General features: G+C 49.9%; 1 protein-coding gene across 1 annotated transcript in view; it reads right to left on the reverse strand.

Moving 5' to 3' along the window:
• DRGX (dorsal root ganglia homeobox) overlaps positions 1-19,967 on the reverse strand; it is a 33,940-nt gene extending 13,973 nt beyond the window's left edge. The window contains exons 1-6 of the mRNA XM_007446237.1: positions 19,960-19,967; positions 19,436-19,551; positions 13,368-13,465; positions 12,396-12,497; positions 9,076-9,254; positions 8,879-8,991 (exon numbers count right to left, since the gene is read on the reverse strand). Coding sequence (XP_007446299.1) covers positions 8,879-8,991; positions 9,076-9,254; positions 12,396-12,497; positions 13,368-13,465; positions 19,436-19,469 — 526 coding nt within the window. The 5' untranslated portion in view covers positions 19,470-19,551; positions 19,960-19,967. The remainder of the gene's footprint in view (positions 1-8,878; positions 8,992-9,075; positions 9,255-12,395; positions 12,498-13,367; positions 13,466-19,435; positions 19,552-19,959) is intronic.
• Positions 19,968-19,973: the final 6 nt, after the last annotated feature.

Here is a 19,973-nt window from a genome sequence, read left to right on the forward strand (position 1 = left end):
ATTAAACAATATCAGTGTAATTTACTGTATTCATATACTGAGAAAGAAAAATCATGTGATTGTCTCAACAGCAGCAGAAAAAGTATTCGATGAAATTCAACATCCACTTATATTCATGATTTTTTAAAATAATAATTAAAATACAACTCTCAGAAAACTAGGGCAAGAGAAAAATATCTTCACTTGATAAAGGGCATCTTAAAAATAAAAAGGCAGACAGCAAACACAATTGTGACACTGTGAGAGCTTCCCCCTGAGATCAAGAACAGGGCATAAGCCAAGGATCAGTCACAAAGACCAGATATTGTAGGATTCCATTCAATGAGATATCCACAATGGCAGTAGCAGAAGTGTCCACAATCTATAGAGACAGAAATACTAGTGGTAACCTGGGGCAAGGAGGGTTGGGGGAAATGGGGACTGACTGCTAATAGGTCTGGGGTGATGACAATTTTCTAAGGTCGATTGTAGTGATGGTTTCCCAACTCTTGACTACACTAAAAATCACTGAGTTGTACATTTTAATGGATGAATGGTATGGTATGTGAATTGTATTTCAATAAATCTGTTATTGAAAAAAATAAAAACAAGGCAAGGATGCCTATTATCACCACTTCTATTCAGTACTGTACTAGAGGTTATGGCCAGCACAGCCAGACAAAAAAAAAAGAGAGAAATAGGGCTTCCCTGGTGGCGCAGTGGTTGAGAGTCCGCCTGCCGATGCAGGGAACATCGGTTCGTGTCCCGGTCCAGGAGGATCCCACATGCTGCGGAGCGGCTGGGCCCATGCGTGGGCCATGGCTGCTGAGCCTACGCGTCCGGAGCCTGTGCTCTGTAACGCGAGAGGCCACAACAGTGAGAGGCCCGCGTACCGCAAAAAAAAAAATAGAGAGAGAAATAAAAGCTATAGTCTGCCCTTCTGTATCTGCAGGTTTCGCATCCCCAGATCCAACCAACCAATTGAAATCAATCCGCCAGTTGGTTGAATCCAGGGATATGAAACCCACGGATATGGAGGGCCAACTGCATTCATTATACTACCACATTTTGTATAAGGGACTTAGGATGGGTGGGTTTTGGTATGGGGAGTCGCGGAGGTCATCCTGGAACCAATCCCCTACAGATACCCAGGGATGACTGTATAAGGATTGGAAAGGGAGAGGCAAACCGTCTTTATCTGCAGATGATCTGAGCATGTACACAGAATATCGTTAAGAATTGACAGCTAAACCTAATTACATGGATAAATCTCCCAAACATAATGCCGAGTCAAAGTAGCCAGGCACGAAAAATACAACCTGTATGATTCCATTTATATGTATACACATGTACAGTTCAAAAAAGTTCAGACTAGACAGTAGCATTTCTGAATGCCTACACAGGTGGTCGGCAAAGCTGCATTACCATAAAAGTCAGCATAGTGCTTTCCTTTAGGGGGAAGAAAAGTGACATTAGTAGAAAGGGGCACAGGGATTTGGGGGCTTCTGGGGTGCAGGCATAGTTCCAAAGGAAGGGTAGCACATGGGTGCTTAAAATCATTCATTAAGTTCTAGATGCATGTTTTCTGAGTTTTTGATTAACACATTTCATAATAAAACAATTTTAATTGTTTATTAAGATTGTGATTTTTTTTTTCTTTAATCACAGCACAGAAAAAAGTGATTAAGAGAATTAGGGGGAAAATGTTTCCAGGGGACTTGAAGGAGGAAGAGGCTGCCTCCGGCTCTGAGTTTAGCCCTGGTGGGCAAATGTTCATTGGCCAATAAAGCCCTTCCAGTCTCAGACTCTGGACACTTTACCCTGGCCTGGAAGCCCAAGGGCCAACGCCAACGTGAAGCCAGGAGGGCACATTCTTGGGTAACTAAGGGACCATGCTCTCAAGAAGGACATGACCAGACCCTTTCCCAGCACTGGACACCCTGCCCCTCGCCTGCCTGCTCGTCCTCACACACATGATGCAGGCCCAGGACTGCTACTCTGATTGCTAGCATTGACTGAGCACCCACTGTGTGTCAGGACATCTCCGTCAGTCCTCACGGCTTCCGAGGCCTGCATGGATGGAGCTCAGCTATGGAGGTGGGACCAGGTGTGTGTGCCTCCAGATTCCTCCCTGCCTGGGCCTCATGTGGGACCACAGGAGCCATCTGGCCTCGCCAGGAGCCAATGGAAGGTCAGCCGTGATGCCCCGCCCAGCCGGGGAGAGTGGCTGTGACTCCTGGGCATGAGCGCGGACTGAGTCATGAAAGCTCTCCCCTGGCAGCCGTAATGAGTTTCCACCTCACACCCAGCTCTCTGAATCACAGGTTAGAGGCAGCTGGGCCAAGTGCACCAGGGAGAAGGCCTCCGCTGACTGTGGCCCGTTCTGTGGCCAGCACTTCCCCGGAACAAACCCAAGCGCTTCCCTCGGCCATTAATAACCTCCTCTGCATTAATGAATTGTGAACAGGAGACTGGCCATTAAGACAGTGTAGGAAAGCTCTTTGTGTTGCAAAGGCTTTTTCTCTGGACACCCATTATTGTTATGCAAACCCTGACTTCATGGGGTAGGGTCCCACTGCCTTTTTATTTTTAAGTTTCCGTGGAACACTCAATCAGGAAACAAACTGACTGCATGCCTGGCCAGGATGAGCCCTCTCTGACCACCCCAGAGTACAAAGCACATCACTGGCTGCATGAAGCCCCAGGGAAGGAATGGATGCCCTGACTAGCAAATCCTACCAGGGACGGGAAGGAGCTCCCATCACAGCCAAAAATCAGAACGAGGGGTTATGAGGAAAAGGTGAATGTCAGCAGCGATACAGTTCAGAAAAATGGGAGAAGTTTGGGAGAAAAGACATTTCACTTGGTCTTTTAAAGATGAGTGGGACCCAGTGACTTGAAAATGAGAATGGAGGAATCTGATTAATAATAACGGTGTTGACTCACACCTCCCACTGATCCAACTCACACTCTCCCCATTTGGTCCTATAAATCCAGTCCTGTGATGGTCAAGATCCCCAATTTACAGATGAAGAAGCAGAAGTAGAGATTCTCAGTACTTAACTCAAGACTTACATGGCCAGAGAATGGAAGAATGAGGATTCACACCAGGCAGGACATCCAGAGCCCTTGCTCAATGCTACTGTGCTAGTTGTCTGCTTGATAATTAAAGGATAATTAAAGGAGGAAATTTCCACAAGTGCCTGGTTTTCAGTTACCTGGCTCTGTCGCTGGTGGGCAGTTTTCTGGCCCCCTCTGATGGGCACAGCCCAATGCCCATCCACATCTCCCTGCCCAGCAGAGCGTGGAGGCAAGTCTGCCCCACCTCTACATATAGACACTCTGCTTACCCAGCCACCCTGAAGGGGCCATAACCTCCTGTCCTTCAAGGGCGCTGGCCCCACCTCCCACCCTTCCCAGGCTCCCGATTGCTTGAGCAGCCTTGCTGACCTAGCCAGACCCATCCCTCTGTGAACACCCCCACCCACATGCCCCAACACTGAACCTGCTGAATAGGTGTCCCCAGGGCTCCAGCCCCAGAGCTGCATCTCAGCCACCTGCCCAAGCCTGGGGACCTGGCAGCGGAGCACAGTCCCCCAGCACAGGATGTGGCAGAGGGCAAAGCTCCGGAAGGCCTCTGCCCTCACCCCTTGGCCTGAGGCAGAACTGCCAAGCCAGCTCAGTGTGTGCTGTGGCAGTTCTGAGCTGTGCAGATTTTCCCAAGCCAGGGGTCATTTCCAGCCTCATCTTGGTTTCCCTAGCTCTCGAGCTGCTTCCGAACCCAGGCCCCTGCCTTCAACAGGTGTCTCCAGGGAATGAAAATTAGGGCCTCTAATTTCCTAAGAAAACCATAATCTGCTACTGAATTCTCAGTCTCGGTGCTAAAGCTCAGCAAAGCGGCTGAGCGACCTGTTCCTCTTCAGCTTTTCTGGGCCACTTCCCCCACAATCTAAAAATAAAAAAGCAGAGTCTAGATCCACCAGCATGTTCTGGGCCACAGTCATGGAGCTGCCAGGGCCCAGCCCACCTGGCCGTTCACATTGGCGGCAGGGCTTGACGACACCCCACAGCTCTGTGCTCTGGGAGTCCAGTTTCTTGGGCATCCCCCCGCCAGCACATTCCCTCTATATCCAGCACCCCGATCTGTCCCTGCTTGCCCTATTTCTCCCCCCAGTGCCACCTGCTGCAGGAGCTGATAGCCAATATTCCAAGAATGCCCTTGTTTTCAGAGCACATTCAAAGCCAAAGTGTTTCCAGGGAAGTGAATTCAACAACTACTTAGAGGACCTAAGGACTTCAAGGACCGGTACTCAAAGGAATTCAGCAAACCATGTCTCAACAACCCCCAGGCTTCCCTACAAACACACCTGGAGGCTCTCTCAATGTTTCCCCGGAAGAGACTTCACATCTGTCACAACAACACCTAGAACCGAAAGACCAGGACCCCCAACTCAGAGTCCTTCGACTTGTAACTCTATAGAATGCTCTGCAGGCAGTTAGCTCTGGGACCACTCGCTGGGAGGCTCCATGTGCCCCCAGGGAGAACTGATCCTGCCGGGGCACTGGGAGCCCAGATTCCCCTCACACCCAGGCCAGGTGCTGCTGTAGCACAGCTCAGCCTTGGCTTGGATCCTCAAGCCCTGGTCTGGAGTCTCAGGGCTGGAGTCTCAGGAACGACACCGAGAGTGCTGTCTGGGGCAGGGCCAGAATAGTGGTGGCCTCTCCAGGACACCTGCTGTCTTTAGTCCAGGACCATATGATCCCACTAGGACCACAAAGCCTGGGGAAGGAAACTTGAACACTGGTTTGAGTCCAGCAGCTGAAATTCACTTTGATTCTTTCTTGGGGATGATTTGCAAGTTGCCTCAGGCCTGGAGAAGTGGGTTGGGATCTCTGGGCTGGAAGGGGCTGTGGTGCTCAGCTCACAATGGTTCTGGGCTCTGGGTGAGTCCAGATTCTTCCCCCAGGGCTCATGTCCAGTGGACCGCCAGCTGTCCTCACTTGCCAGGCAGAAGCAGGGTGGGGGTCAAAAGTCCCTACCAACAGGTGCCCACCCAGAGGAATGAATGAATAAATCATGCCTGGAGGAAAGAGCACACCAGGATCCTGTGGAGATCAGCCTAGATCTCAAAGGGGAGACCTCGCTGATATGAGTGACCTGTGAGCAAGTGGCTTTCCCTCTGAGAACCTCAGCTTCTCATTTGTAAAAAGACGGATGGGTATGGAAGCCCAGGTGTGTGCCTTCTAGCACACACGTGCATGAAGCTCCTCGCAGCTTGCTGAGGGGGCCCCCTTGTTGGCCAGAGGCCCCTGGAAGCAGAGCTCAGGTCACCAGCTCTGCCAGCACCTGGCCGCCCAGCCACCTCTGGGGGTGAACTCAGGAAAGGGAGGCCAGGTCACAGCCCAGAGGTCCGGGCACTGAGCCAGGCCTAGAAAATTGGGATTGCTCCTCTCTTGGGCCTAAACTGGGCCATGCACTTAACTTCTGTAGCTGGGGAACCCTCAGAGAAGAAGACGTAGGCTGCAAGAGTCTGGAAGATGTAGGCCTCAAACCACTTAACAAATGTTCTGGAAAACAATCGAGAGTTGAATCCCGGGGCATCCAGAACCTGACTTGCAGGTACATGCTTGTTACCCCAGGTTCTGAGGCAGAGGCAGGTCCCCCAAGCACACCTCCAAGGACGACCAAGCCCACCTGGACTAGAGCGAGGCTGTGCTGCCACCTCACAGGGTCAGGCACTCTTAGAAAGCAAAGATACCCCAACCAATGCCAGCTGTTATCGCAAAGCCATCCCAGCTCCACTGACCTGCTGTGCAGCTCTGGAGCCTCCCTGATACATCGTTTACTACCCTCCTCTACCGTGAGAATTAAACGGGACCACACGTGAGACCACCGGGCAGAGGACAGAAAAGGTTTTCAATAATCACTCATTTCCCTCCCTTTCCAACACCACTTAGCTTGCCAGAGACTAAACATCCAGCTGCTCAGAGGGGCCAGATAGCAAGGGCCTTGGTGGGTAAAGGGGTCAGGATGAGCTACAGGAGGGGAACTTTGCCGGGGGAGGCCTGAGGAGGAGCTACAAATGCAGCAAGAAGAACACAGAAAGCAGAGATGGGAGGGGTGGCGGAGAAGTGCCCCCCACAGAAAGGCAGTCCGCAGGCTGGTCTGACCAATGAGGCACCCATTTGGCCCAAAGACTTGGAGATCACATTTAAAAGATGGGACTACTTTGGGCTTCCCTGGTGGCGCAGTGGTTGAGAGTCCGCCTGCCGATGCCGGGGACGCGGGTTCGTGCCCCGGTCCGGGAAGATCCCACATGCCGCGGAGCGTCTGTGCCCGTGAGCCATGGCCGCTGAGCCTGCGCGTCAAAAGAGCCAAAGATGGGACTATTTCAAATAAAAATCCAGATTTCCAGCTTCTCCTGAAATTTCAATAGTTCTGGCAATGTAGGGTCCACAGACCCACTTGGCCACCATCGGCTGACAAATGCTCCCCAGCCCACCTCTGCCGAATCTCAGGGAGCCCCTTAGTGTGCTCCTCGCATAACTGCTTCTGACGTAGAGAAACGTGCCTTTTCCCCACCCCTTTCTCACAAGTGGGAGAATGACGTACAGACCAAGACAGCTGCGTATCTGGGGGAGCGAAGACAAAGCCCACACATACTCGCTTCGCTCATCGCCTGCCTGGCTCTGGAGCTATCAGAGTGTGTCACATGCCCCAGCGCACCTCGTGTCCCTGATCGTAGCCAGGAAGACCTTCCAGTGGGGATGTGCAAGCTTCCCGAGCAAGCGCCACCACAAGGCACAAAGACGTGCCCTGGTTTGGTGAGCACACTGTGATTTCCATCACTTCTGCCGAATCCTGACACCCCAACGCCCCATCCCTCCATCAAAGGAAAGTCTGTTTCCAGCGAAGCAGGCACAGGTCAGGCCCCAAGGGAAGTGCTGGGGTTGGGGGAGTACATACGAGGAAAGGAAGAGGAGAATGACAGATTTACCTGCCCCTCCCACCAGCCCTGCTTCCTTCTGCTCTGTCCTCTGTCTCCCTCTTATCAGCGCCTTCAGCCTCTCAGTGGCAGGCAGGCACTCCCACCCTCCCTGCCAGCAGCCCGGCCCTCTCTCCACTCGTTCAGCCACCTCAGGCCTCCAGCAGGGCCTGGGCTTTGCCCCAGACCCCTCCCAACTGCCCCAGCGAAGAGACATGGGATTCACCTTCAACTCGTGAGGCTGGAGTGGGGCAAGCAGAGAACATTGATAAAAGAGATGGTTACTCTCAGGAACTGAGCTGGGCCTCACCAAAGCAGAGAGGATTTCATAGATGGACACAGGATTGCTCTTCTGCCCAGAGCAGCTCCTTGAATGATACCAAAGTCCCAGTGGTAATCTCCTCCTGGAAGCCCCTTCCAATTGGGACCCCATCTTCACAGTGCCCCCTCAGCCTATTGTGTCTGTGAATACGTCCCAAGGATGCTCTGTGGCAGGGGGCTCTACTTGGCCCCTGGAGCACACAGACCCTGGAGCTGAAGGGAGCACTCTCAGGGCACAGGGTGCAGAGCTGGATGGAGCTGAACCTCATCAACCCACACCGGCCATCTGAGCACGGCGACTTGCCCAGCTGCCTGGACCACTCAGAAGTGGCTCCAGGCCTCAGGGTCCCACCTGCTACGGTGGAAAATCCAAATGCGGGAGTGCGGCCTCCAAGGCCTGCGAGCTCTGGCCCCTCCACCTTATCTCTGGGCACTCTCCTGTGGGCACCCAACATTCCAGCCGTTCTCCAGACAAGCCTGGTTCCTCTTCCTGTTCCTGGCACTCTGCACGTGTTGTTCTCTGTGCGTAGAACACCCTTCTCCCCCTTCTGAGATTCCCTAGAGAGGCTCCATCATGCCCTTATTCAGGCTCCAGAAACTACATTTGCAATGCAGATTGCCAGTGTGCGTGTGCGTGTGTGTGTGTGTGCGCACGCACGCCCATGTGCACACGCACGTGCGAGACCAACCTGCAGGAGGGGGAACCTCTCGAGGGCAGAAGACCCCAGACCCTAAAACAGAGCACACAGGAAACATCCTAGGAGGGCCTCTCCCACTGCCTATTATGGGGAAAAAGCCTACAGCCCGCACCTGCACCCCCATCTCCCAGACCCGCTGTGACAGACAAACCCCAACACTAACACTCACTGTCCCAGATGAACTCTGGGGCCCAGCCCTGCTCCCGGCCAGCACAGCTCCTTGGTCTCCTCACAGGAAGAGAGAGTTTGGGGCCAAGAATTGAAAGACACTGGATAGACCCATTCATCCAGTAGGGTTGACCCAGAAACCCCCAAAGGACAGCCCCACCAGAGTCCTTCTCTCTGGGCCTGACAAAAATGCCCCAAATAGTTTCCATCCTTCAGACAACCACAGCCTTTGAGAAGACAGCAAATCTTAGAAAACCACAAATCCTAACCCTTAACATCAGGAGGCCCCAGGGAAGGCAGGTGGGGAGGCTGCACATATGGGGAGGGTCCTCACGAGCTGGGACAACGGTGCATCGCAGGCCTCACCCACGAGCTGCAAACTAGCACCTAAAACTGGTACCGACAGGAGGCGGCAGTCTGTGAACATGCAACGGCCCTCCTGAAACAGCCCTCTCTCAACCAATTCCGCAGCTGGTGCAGTGAGATGACATCACCCTCATTCTCAGGCCACGCAGAAGGCAAACAAGATAGCATGTGTGGAAACAGATGCTGTTCATGACCCTGGCTGTGACTGAGAGGAGAAAAGGAGCTACACCAGCCCCAGGTGCAAGGATGGGCCCGCCCAAGAAAACAGAAGAGGCAAACCATCTCCATGATCCCCTTGGAGGCGGTGCAGGCAGGCAGAGCCCCCGCCCCGCACCAGCAGGCAGCAGAGCCCAAACTCACCTTTCAGGGAAGCAACGTGTGACAGGGCCTGGGCGTACGTGGCCGTATTCAGGAGGGTTCCCGGCAAGCAAGAGGGGAAGAAAGGCCCTGTGGGACCGACAGTTCGCCCCAGGCTGGCAGTGAAGGAAAATGACACACTGAGTTCCCAATCCTGGGTGCCCGCCAGCCCTCCAGGCCCTGGGTTCAGCCAGCCTCACCTCTGCTGGGCCTCCAGGACCTCCTTCTTGCTCCTGGCCTGGTCCCCAGGGGGCGGGGAGTTGATATTCCTCACAGGCGGTGGCGTCACCTCTGCCATGGGCTCCTTGGCTCCTGGCTCCTGGTCCGAGGCCCCTCTCTCCGTTTTCCTCCATTTGGCTCTTCGGTTCTGGAACCAAACCTGAGTCCCCGAAGGAAGCACACACCCAACAGAGGCAGAAAATCAGACAGAAGGAGGCAACCTAAACCCAAGTGCCTGGTCCCCGTGCCCCCGGCTCATGGCTCCCCTGCAGTAGGTGTGCGGGAGCACAGCCTCCTCTCTCTAAAGATCTAGCAAAGCAGTGCCCTCCGAATTGCAGCTTCAGACTCATGGGTGGGTCAGAAAATCAGAGTCGAAGGTGTGACAGGCTTTTTTTTTTTTTTTTCTTTTTGCGGTACGCGGGCCTCTCACTGCTGTGGCCTCTCCCGTTGCGGAGCACAGGCTCCGGAAGCGCAGGCTCAGCAGCCATGGCTCACGGGCCCAGCCGCTCCGCGGCATGTGGGATCCTCCCGGACCGGGACACAAACCCGTGTCCCCTGCATCGGCAGGCGGACTCTCAACCACTGCGCCACCAGGGAAGCCCCCGGCATTTTTTAATGAGTGTGAAATCATAGAAAGTATCCAAATGCACTGCCCACAGTAAGGATAAAAGTACTCTCTTGTGGAAATTCTCAGTGTATGCAAGTACACTTATTTGATGTGAAATGTGTTTCCTACGGGGAGAGGGGGGATTCATCATCAGAGCAGTTTGTAAAACACTACCCTGGGGTTCCCTCATCAAAAAATACTCATTCTCTCATCCAGCAGGTTTGGCCGGAGTGTGTCTGGCCGCATACATGTGATTTAACACTGACGCATCACGGCAAGTTCATGACCATCCACTAGAAACACTGACTCTGGAGTCAGTCCTGGCTGAGAATTCTGGACCCCGGTGAATCTGGTTTAGAATCCACTGCAATCCTTTAAGGCAGGTAGTTCTACTACCCCCACTTTACAGATGAGAAAACTAAGCACAGACAGTTTAATTAACTTGCCTGAGGTCATCCAAGTGCTAAGTGGCAGATCCACAATTTGAAGCCCAGTGGCTTGGCTGGGTACCATAATCCAAATTGTCTGAGAGTAATAATAACAGCCACCCCCAAGCATGGTTAGGAAATTTAATGGAGATGCATGCAAAATACTAAGCACAGTGCCTGGCACACAGCAATCAATCACTTGGTGAACATTAGCTAGTGTTATTATCTCCACCATCCTCAGGTTAGGAGGCAGCTTGTGATTCACCTGCTCTGAGTGCCTTCTTAGAGGCGGGTGTGGAATTCTTTAAACCTTAGAGACCAAGATCGCATTTGCAGGACAGCCTCAGGGCAGTCAGGCAGCCTGGGCCCAAGGTGTTCCCAGAGGTCAGTGAAATCCTGCTGCTCTTTACTCCGTGCAGCTAAACCTCTTCCCCCTCTCTCCTGGAAGATAATTCCTGGCTTTAAAAAAAAAAAAGAAAGAAAAAAACAGGGCTTGTCTAGACCTCCCTCCTATTCCCCTGGGCATCCTCTCCTTGCCTGTCAGCAGACTGGCCCAGGAGAGAGCCTCGGTCTTCAGGCTCACCCCACCTCTGAATTTTCATTCTCCTTTAACTGGGTTTCTTTCTTTCTTTTTAATCTAGTTGGTTTTTAATTGCACATATCAGCAACCACTGAATAATGATTTTATCTATATTCTAAATTTAGGGCAGTTAAATGCAAAGCAAAATGCAGACACTTTCTGGCGTCTTAATTGAATGAAGGTCACAGCTATAACAACATTTAATTGAGCTATTTTTCATTATCATATTTTAATGACTTTGCACTGACAGTTCGCCTGCTTCTGAGGAAAGAGCATGATGGAGTCGTTTATTTCCCTATTTAGTTATTGTTTGACAACATCAGCTTCGATTAAGACCCTGCTTTATAGAACATTAATCATATTTGAATGAGCAAGGGGTATAAATGTAAACACCCTTCCCGCCACCAAAGCCGTGTCCCCACATGGAGTCTCACTAAACAAATGCTTCACAGCCATTGTCTGTTTGCATAATAGCCAACAATAGCCCGAACAACAATTCCCAGCTTTAATTGTCACCACCCCTATCTCACCCTTGCACCTTTCAGGGAGAAGTTATGATCTTCCACTTCTGAATGCTCAATAATTGTGCCATTTATCTCAATTTGCAGTTCAGTCTTTAGGCAGCTATTGGCAAGCTGGCATTAAAAAAAGAAAGGATAAACGGCATCCTGGCCAAAGGAGATTTTCATTTCCAAATAATAATCAGTTTAATTTGCCCGCATATGACCAATGATTCATGTTCAGATTTAATAATCAGGATCACATAATCTGATTATAGGGGAAATAATTTGTTTACAACCCCCAATTTACTGTTCAGAATTCCATTATCTCTCTTCAGCCATAGGTTTTTAAGAGATACTAACATGACCCAGGGGAACCGAAAGCAAACTATTATATTTCCTACAATTAGATCTTTGCATAGTCTTAACCCCAAGCCCCTACATAAAAAAGAACAGAAACAGCATGGAGGAAACCCCATTAATAAAATGAATATATAATTGTGCTCAAAGAATAGCTCGCCCGGAGAGGCGCTGCTGCGAATCTGTTCCTCCTGCGTTCGGGCACATCTGCTGGGCTCAACGGGTTTGTGCACTTAGACGTAATCACCGTGTAGCTTCTAAAAAGAAATCCTGCTTAGAGACAGTCACCACGGGCCACACTCGGCTCTGAGGCAGCCCTTTTGCTGCTGCCATTTAAAGATTTTTAAATTGCCCATGTTCTTCGGACCACTTCACTGAAAGAGTCCGCGTGCTGGGGAAAAGTTGGACATGATGCAATTTCTGGAAAGCAGATCTTACTCTGTTCCCATATGAAAACACAGTTCTCTGCAATTGACCGGCCTTACCCCACAGCGGTCAGAGCTGCTTTGAGAATAGCATCTCAGCTCTTTTTTTTTTTTTTTCCAAAGCAAGGAAATGGATGTGCATTGATGTAATTTAGTACCTTAGAGACGCGGACAAATTAGTGTAGAACATTATCACTAGTTAATTATGAATGACCGATTAATCAACCTAATCTAATATTCCACATTATGTTGATGTTATTAAAGTGCATCATGAAAATGACAGATAGTCTTCATTTGCTTTCTTTGGCCAAATGTGCACTCTGCAGTCATGATGTCAAAAAAAAAAAAAAAGTTTGCCAGTTTTAATATTAGAGAGTTAAATAATTAAAAAGAAGGTTTACCTGCACTCTGGCTTCTGTGAGGTTGATTTTCATGGCTAGCTCTTCTCTGGTGAAGACATCAGGGTAGTGTGTTTGGGCAAAAACTGCCTCCAGAGCTTCCAGCTGGTAAAAGGAAAAAAAAAAATTTCCTGGTGAGAGGATGTGGCTAGGTGAGAGGAAGCAGATGCGTATTTCAAATTTGCTATGTGTGGTGAGAAAGCAGTTTCACAGATCAAGTAGGGGAAGGAGAGGGAGAAAAATGCTCTTTGAAAAGATCCCACAGAATTAAAATTTCAACCGCGGAAGACTTGGGAGCTAAGACTTACTAACAACCTCAGTGCTACCCCAAGAGGTAGAAATAAGAGAGGCACAAACATCTGTATGCATTTACATTTAAAGTGCAACCCACGCAGCTTTCATTATAGAGCTTGGAAGAACAGAATCAACCTGCAGAAGCCCTCATTGGGTCAGTCCCATAGAAACTGCCTAGGGTTTCTGCTCCAGTGTGCTCTGGGAGACAAACGGATCTAAGGCAAGGAGCCCCGGCCCTGGAAACACAATATCAAGGTTCCACTTGTAGCCCTTCCACTTATGGATGACAATACCTTCTACAAATCAGTCAACCTCTTGGGCCCCGGTTTTCTCAGTTATCTACTGGGGATGAGAACACCTGACCTGCCTTCCTCAGAAGGTTATTTCGAAGTTGAAATGATGTTGCTGTATTGCTGATGTGGAAATGTTCCCCAAACTATCAACTTGAGACAAAAGGGCGCCGTCATCATTGCCTCTTCACTGACTATCTGGGATCATAACGTCACAGTCCTCTGCCCTCTCCCCAGACAGATTCCTTGACACATAAGTTGTTCAAGAAAACAGAAAGATCCAGTTAACATGATTAGTTGGCTTTATTTTAAAAGACAAAGAAGAGCTGCTCAAACTCTGATTATTTTGGAGGCAGGAAGTGGATGGCTCTCAGAAGGGGAACATCATTACCTGCTGAAGAGTGAACGTGGTCCGGTTCCGGCGCTGTTTTCTCCGCAGAAACCCATCATCGAAATCTCCTGTAGAGTGGTTGCCAAAGGGTGCAGTGCCTGCAGGGAGCAAACTGGATCAGCCTGAGCACAGGGCCCCCCAGTCTTCACACTGAGCCCCTGCCATGCACACTCACTCAGTGACCCATCCCACCCAGACGGAGCCCTGTCTGTCCTAAAGCATCTTTCTCTGCTCCTGTTATTAAGGCTCCCTCTTTTTCACTCTCTCATGCTTTCTCTCTCTCCCAGTAATCTCTGACTTTAGGCCTAACTATGCCTATTTCATAGGGTGAGTGGAGACCTTACTCCCCTAGACAACCAAGTCCACTTGTGAAATTCTAGACTCTGAGCCAGGAAGAGTCACTAACTTGAGAAGGAGCCTTCATCGGCCCTCTGGCTCCCAGCTGCCTGCACCTCTGTCCAATGTGCCTTCAGCTCATCCCTTCTACCTCTGATCCCTTAATAAAAGCCTCTACGTTTCCCTTTTGCTCACTTATTATTTTACTTTCCCTTGTTTCTACAACAATAAGAATTAAAGGCTGGGGATAGGGGAGGAATGAAATCACCAGGAGCTTTTCCCAGCACTTTTCTCCTAGAACTTCAGGACACGAGGAGGTAAGAAGTTTATAAATGAATATTAATACTGTTGGTCACAGCTCATCAGCACTCTAGTGGATCTGTTATATAGATGTCAATTAACAAGAAATCTGCACCAATAATGACTGTCCTGAATTCCAAGAAGACTTAAACAGGAGCCTCTGGCCAGGCTCCTAAAACACCCACTACTCCCACTTCTGTGAAAAGAAAGGCATCCTTTCCACAGTCCTCCCTGCCAGCCTCCAAAGCTCGGATTAAGCCACAACAGAGTTTTGGCCCCAAATGTGCATTCAGATCATTTTCCAAATGTGCACCGTTTACTTGACAGTCCACCATTTACTTGGCTTCTTAGGAAAACAAATGAGCAAGTTCCCATTAGCCAGTGAAAGCTGTACCTGCCATGGGCTCCGGTCTCAGAATCATTGCATGTTCGCCATTAAGGAGCTGGCAAGCGACACTGCCCAGGAATCATCCCTCCGAAGGACCTCAGTCCCAAAGAAGCAAGGTCCTTTGGCTTTTTAAAATTCTATCTGCTAAAGGGAGTCCCTCCTACTTATTATTCAACTCCCCAGTGCACATCCTTTGTCACAAGACCTCCACTCTCTGGTGAAGACTTCTCCTTCCACCATCCCATCCAAATTGCTTTCTTCCTCAAAATCCTAGTTACAAATATTTCTCTCCAGCTCATTGGGAACTTCAAAGGGACAGCCTCAAAGTGGTCTTATTTCCATTATTTTGTGGGAAACCAAACAGTTTCCTTTTAAAACAAAGCACTTGACTGGTGAGGATGAAATGCAAGTTCTGAGGCTCTCAAATCACAATCAGCCTCACAAACTTCTACCTGCTTGTCCCAAATTTTTTCACAAAGTGTACATATAATATCTTTAAGTGAAACACTGCATGTCAAACTAGATCCTAAAAAAAGCTGACAGTTCATCAAATTAATAAGAACAACAATTGACAACCTAATAGAAAAGAGGAAATTATGAGAACAGGCTTCTTACTTAAGAATAAATAGAATGGTTGATAATGTTATGAAAATGTTAAACCTTGCAATAATTAAACAAAACATTTTTGCTAAAAAAATAAGCTGCACAATTATACCCAGTACAGTTAAAAGCATAATGAATTGTACACACTATTCACCATTTGTAGGAGCATGAATTTGTGCAGCCTTATTAGAGGTTAATTTGACAATATCCATCAAAAATTTTAAGTGCACATACAGGTATGTAGTCTATGAATATACTTTAAAAGTGTGCCAAAATGGAGTGAGAATATTGTTCCTGGTTACATGGTAACAGAAAAAAAAAAAAAGGAAACAACCAAAGTGCACAATTGTAGGCACTTTCTGAACCATATATAATGGAATACTACACAGCTATTTAAAAGAAGCCAGTCAGGCTTCCCTGGTGGTGCAGTGGTCAAGAATCCGCCTGCCGGGGCTTCCCTGGTGGCGCAGTTGTTGAGAATCTGCCTGCCAATGCAGGGGACACGGGTTCGAGCCCTGGTCTGGGAAGATACCACATGCTGCGGAGCAACTGGGCCCATGAGCCACAGCTACTGAGCCTGTGCGTCTGGAGCCTGTGCTCCGCAACAAGAGAGGCCGCGACAGTGAGAGGCCCGTGCACCGCAATGAAGAGTGGCCCCTGCTCGCTGCAACTAGAGAAAGCCCTCGCACAGAAATGAAGACCCAACACAGCCAAAATAAATAAATAAATAAATAAATAAATTTATTAAAAAAAAAGAAAGAAAGAAAAAGAATCTGCCTGCCAGTGCAGAGGACACGGGTTCGATACCTGGCCCGGGAAGATCCCACATGCTGTGTAGCAACTAAGCCCACGTGTCACAACTACTGAGTTTGTGCACCAGGCTCCGCAACAAAAGAAGCCACCACAAGGAGAAGCCCGCGCACCACAACGAAGAGTAGCCCCCACTCACCACAACTAGAGAAAGCCCACGCACAGCAACAAAGACCCAACAAAGCCAAAAATAAAAACAAATAAGTAAATAAATTTATTTAAAAGATAAATTAAAAAATAATAAAAGAAGCCAGTAGATCTGCGTACATTGACCCGGAAAAATCGCCAAAATCTGTATTATGAAGTGAAAAAAGGAAAGTCCTGAATGATGTGCCAGTATGATCTCAGCACAAATAAGGCATAACATATAAAGGAAAAATACATAAATGAGGGTAAACGCAGGTGATAGCATGTTTTTCTTGAAGGAATCACAAGAAACCAACAATAAGGAGTATCTTTAGAAAAAGAGGTAGAGAAGCAGGATTTCACTTTTCAGTGTATAAGTTTCTGTTCTATTTGAATTTCCTAAGCAGGTAGATGTAATACTTTCTAGTTTAATATCAGCAAAATTATCTGAGAAGGGAGATTATGAGCCATGCTTTGCTTTCTCTTATATGCCTCTCTAGATTAATAAAAAATTACAATTAAAAAGATGATAGGCAATAACGAGAAGTCAGATTCCAAGGGTCTGTCCTCAGCCTTTCCATCGGCAGCAGGTCACCTCCCCCCACAGCAATACTAAACTAAAATAAAACACCCGTTTCTGTAAAACTGCCTTTGAAACACATCTGCAGAGGAATAAAAAAGTTCTTAAAGACCCATCTCCTTTTCTTCTGGTCACAGCAATCAGAATAAGCGTTGAGGTGGGATGTGCCCTAGGTGTGGGAAGGAAAGGTGAGCTAAACTGAGCTGAGGGCAGCAAGCAGCTCAGTGTGCTGGGGCCACGACAGGCTGGCCAGGGCTCTCCCCAGGTCACTTCTGCAACCCACCCTGCAGACTGGGCTTTCCCCTTCAGTCACCCAGGCAGCCCACCATCTGCTAAATGCCCAAACATAAATAAATAAATAAATTTATTAAAAAAAAAGAAAGAAAGAAAAAGAATCTGCCTGCCAGTGCAGAGGACACGGGTTCGATACCTGGCCCGGGAAGATCCCACATGCTGTGTAGCAACTAAGCCCACGTGTCACAACTACTGAGTTTGTGCACCAGGCTCCGCAACAAAAGAAGCCACCACAAGGAGAAGCCCGCGCACCACAACGAAGAGTAGCCCCCACTCACCACAACTAGAGAAAGCCCACGCACAGCAACAAAGACCCAACAAAGCCAAAAATAAAAACAAATAAGTAAATAAATTTATTTAAAAGATAAATTAAAAAATAATAAAAGAAGCCAGTAGATCTGCGTACATTGACCCGGAAAAATCGCCAAAATCTGTATTATGAAGTGAAAAAAGGAAAGTCCTGAATGATGTGCCAGTATGATCTCAGCACAAATAAGGCATAACATATAAAGGAAAAATACATAAATGAGGGTAAACGCAGGTGATAGCATGTTTTTCTTGAAGGAATCACAAGAAACCAACAATAAGGAGTATCTTTAGAAAAAGAGGTAGAGAAGCAGGATTTCACTTTTCAGTGTATAAGTTTCTGTTCTATTTGAATTTCCTAAGCAGGTAGATGTAATACTTTCTAGTTTAATATCAGCAAAATTATCTGAGAAGGGAGATTATGAGCCATGCTTTGCTTTCTCTTATATGCCTCTCTAGATTAATAAAAAATTACAATTAAAAAGATGATAGGCAATAACGAGAAGTCAGATTCCAAGGGTCTGTCCTCAGCCTTTCCATCGGCAGCAGGTCACCTCCCCCCACAGCAATACTAAACTAAAATAAAACACCCGTTTCTGTAAAACTGCCTTTGAAACACATCTGCAGAGGAATAAAAAAGTTCTTAAAGACCCATCTCCTTTTCTTCTGGTCACAGCAATCAGAATAAGCGTTGAGGTGGGATGTGCCCTAGGTGTGGGAAGGAAAGGTGAGCTAAACTGAGCTGAGGGCAGCAAGCAGCTCAGTGTGCTGGGGCCACGACAGGCTGGCCAGGGCTCTCCCCAGGTCACTTCTGCAACCCACCCTGCAGACTGGGCTTTCCCCTTCAGTCACCCAGGCAGCCCACCATCTGCTAAATGCCCAAACCTCAACCTTCCCACTTTCACTGGAAGGCTGGGCTGCCGAGTATCAATCAGTCCAAACCTGAGGTTCAGAGATGCAGAAAAGGTGTGTCCACTGCACAAGCAGAGGATCTCCCTGCAGGCCTAGGTGTCAGGGGACGAACCTCTCAGACCTTTATAAAGCCCATCTGCATGGGTCATTGGAAGTAAAAGGAGGTGAAATGCAGCCAAGTGTCTGGCCTTCCCTTCTTAGGAATGCTGATTGGGCTGGCAGGGCTTGAACCATGGTGTTCATTAGCCTCCTTTAGAAAATGCTACTGAACTCTTAAAAGCTTCCATGGGAAAAACAAAACAAACTTTCTGAAATCCCTGTGTACACTGGCCAGCTGAGGCCAGCTATTGCTCAAGGTAACCAGGGCAAGGTGAAGGAGCATGCTCTGATGTTTCAGGTCCCCCCAGTGTCTCACCACCTTTTGCCCTGCCCCGTGCCTTTCTCGATTTCTTCCCCTCCAAAATTCACTCACTGCCCACCCCCACCCCCCAAAGGAGTAGGTTGCCAAAGCCAAGTCCTGGTACTGCTCCCAGTTATATAAGTCCTAGTAGCCCATGGCTGAGACTACTGGTCTGAGGAAGGCGCTGTTAAAGGGCCAGAGTGTGTGGCTGTGCATTTGCCTGATACATAGAAATCCCCTTCTTGTGTGGAGGGCCCACCCCCGGGGAGCCCCCAAGACCAGAAATCCAAGCTATTTCCTTCTCACCAACCTACCCCCGCCTAACAACCCAGTGCAGAGACCACACCAAGGATCCTGAAGCGAAATTTCTTCTAAGAACTGGAGACCCTCAAAGACCCAAACCCTGGTCATGGGCTGGCCCTGGGAGTGGGAAGTGGTTAGCATCTGAGGTCAGAAACCCAGTGAGTCACAGAGGAGCAGCCATGCCAGGGCACTTCTGGCAGAGGTGAGCAGGGCCACCCTGCTCCTGAGGGCCACATTGGCCTGGCCAAGCAAGATGGCCTTGGGCAGGGAGTGAGAGCAGCCTGGCAGCGGGGGTTCCTGCTCACATCCGGCCCAGGACCCTGCGGGTCACCTAGTCCACCGCCGCTTATCGGGATGCTTGCAAAACGCTGTGAAAGATCGATGCGGCCCCTGGGCAGGGGAGCCCAGATTAGAGGCGTGACACCAGCATCTGTGCTGGGAGGACCCGCTGGTCCTGGCAGCGCTCATAGCCCGGGGGCCAACCCGCCCAGGCCCGGTGCGGGGGTGGGGGGAGGTAAGAGGCAGGTGGCGACGGGGTGGAAGGCTGGAGCCGGATGTGGGGAGAGGGCCAAAGGCGCCTCTACCCACCTCCGGCGGCTGCGCCCCTCGCTGAGCAGGGACCCAACCACCAACCAGCCCCAGCTGCTGCTATGGCCCTTTCTGGCCGGCGCCGGCCTTTTGGAGCAGCTCCTGGCTCGGCGCTTACTCACCCTCTAGCTGTGGCGGACAGTGGAAATAAAACATCGCCGACGGCCGGATCGACCTGACGGCCAGGAGTCGGGAGGGTGACTGCGGGACCGACAAGGCACGCGTAGATCTGGCCTGGCTGCAAAGCAAACAGCGACAGAGCCTGAGTCTCCCTCTGCCTTCGCCCCTGCCCGGCCCTGGAGCGCCCTTTCATGGAAAACCCCCTCCCAATGCCTTCAGCCCACTCTGGGGACTGGAGGGGAGGTGGCAGCGCCGTCGCAAGCCGGAGACCCCGTGGGACAGCCCTTGCGTTCGGGTCCACCACCCGGACAGACGTCCCCCCCACCTCGGCCCCAACACCAAGCCCACGCAGTCTGGTTCCCGGCTCTCAGGGGTCCCCGCCACAATCTCTGCACCCAGACCAACGCAGCCGAGTCCGGCGAGCGCGCCAGACCATCTGCGCGAAAGGCAGCCCCCGCCAGGAAGGCAGCCGAGCCCCAAAGCCAGGCGCGCAGGGCTCGGTGTGTGGGTCGGGAGCCGCGCGTACCTCGGCGGGCGGGG

This window comes from Lipotes vexillifer, unplaced genomic scaffold (assembly GCF_000442215.2).
Source record: "Lipotes vexillifer unplaced genomic scaffold, Lipotes_vexillifer_v1.1 scaffold1143, whole genome shotgun sequence".
In the NCBI taxonomy this organism is placed as follows: domain Eukaryota; kingdom Metazoa; phylum Chordata; class Mammalia; order Artiodactyla; family Lipotidae; genus Lipotes; species Lipotes vexillifer.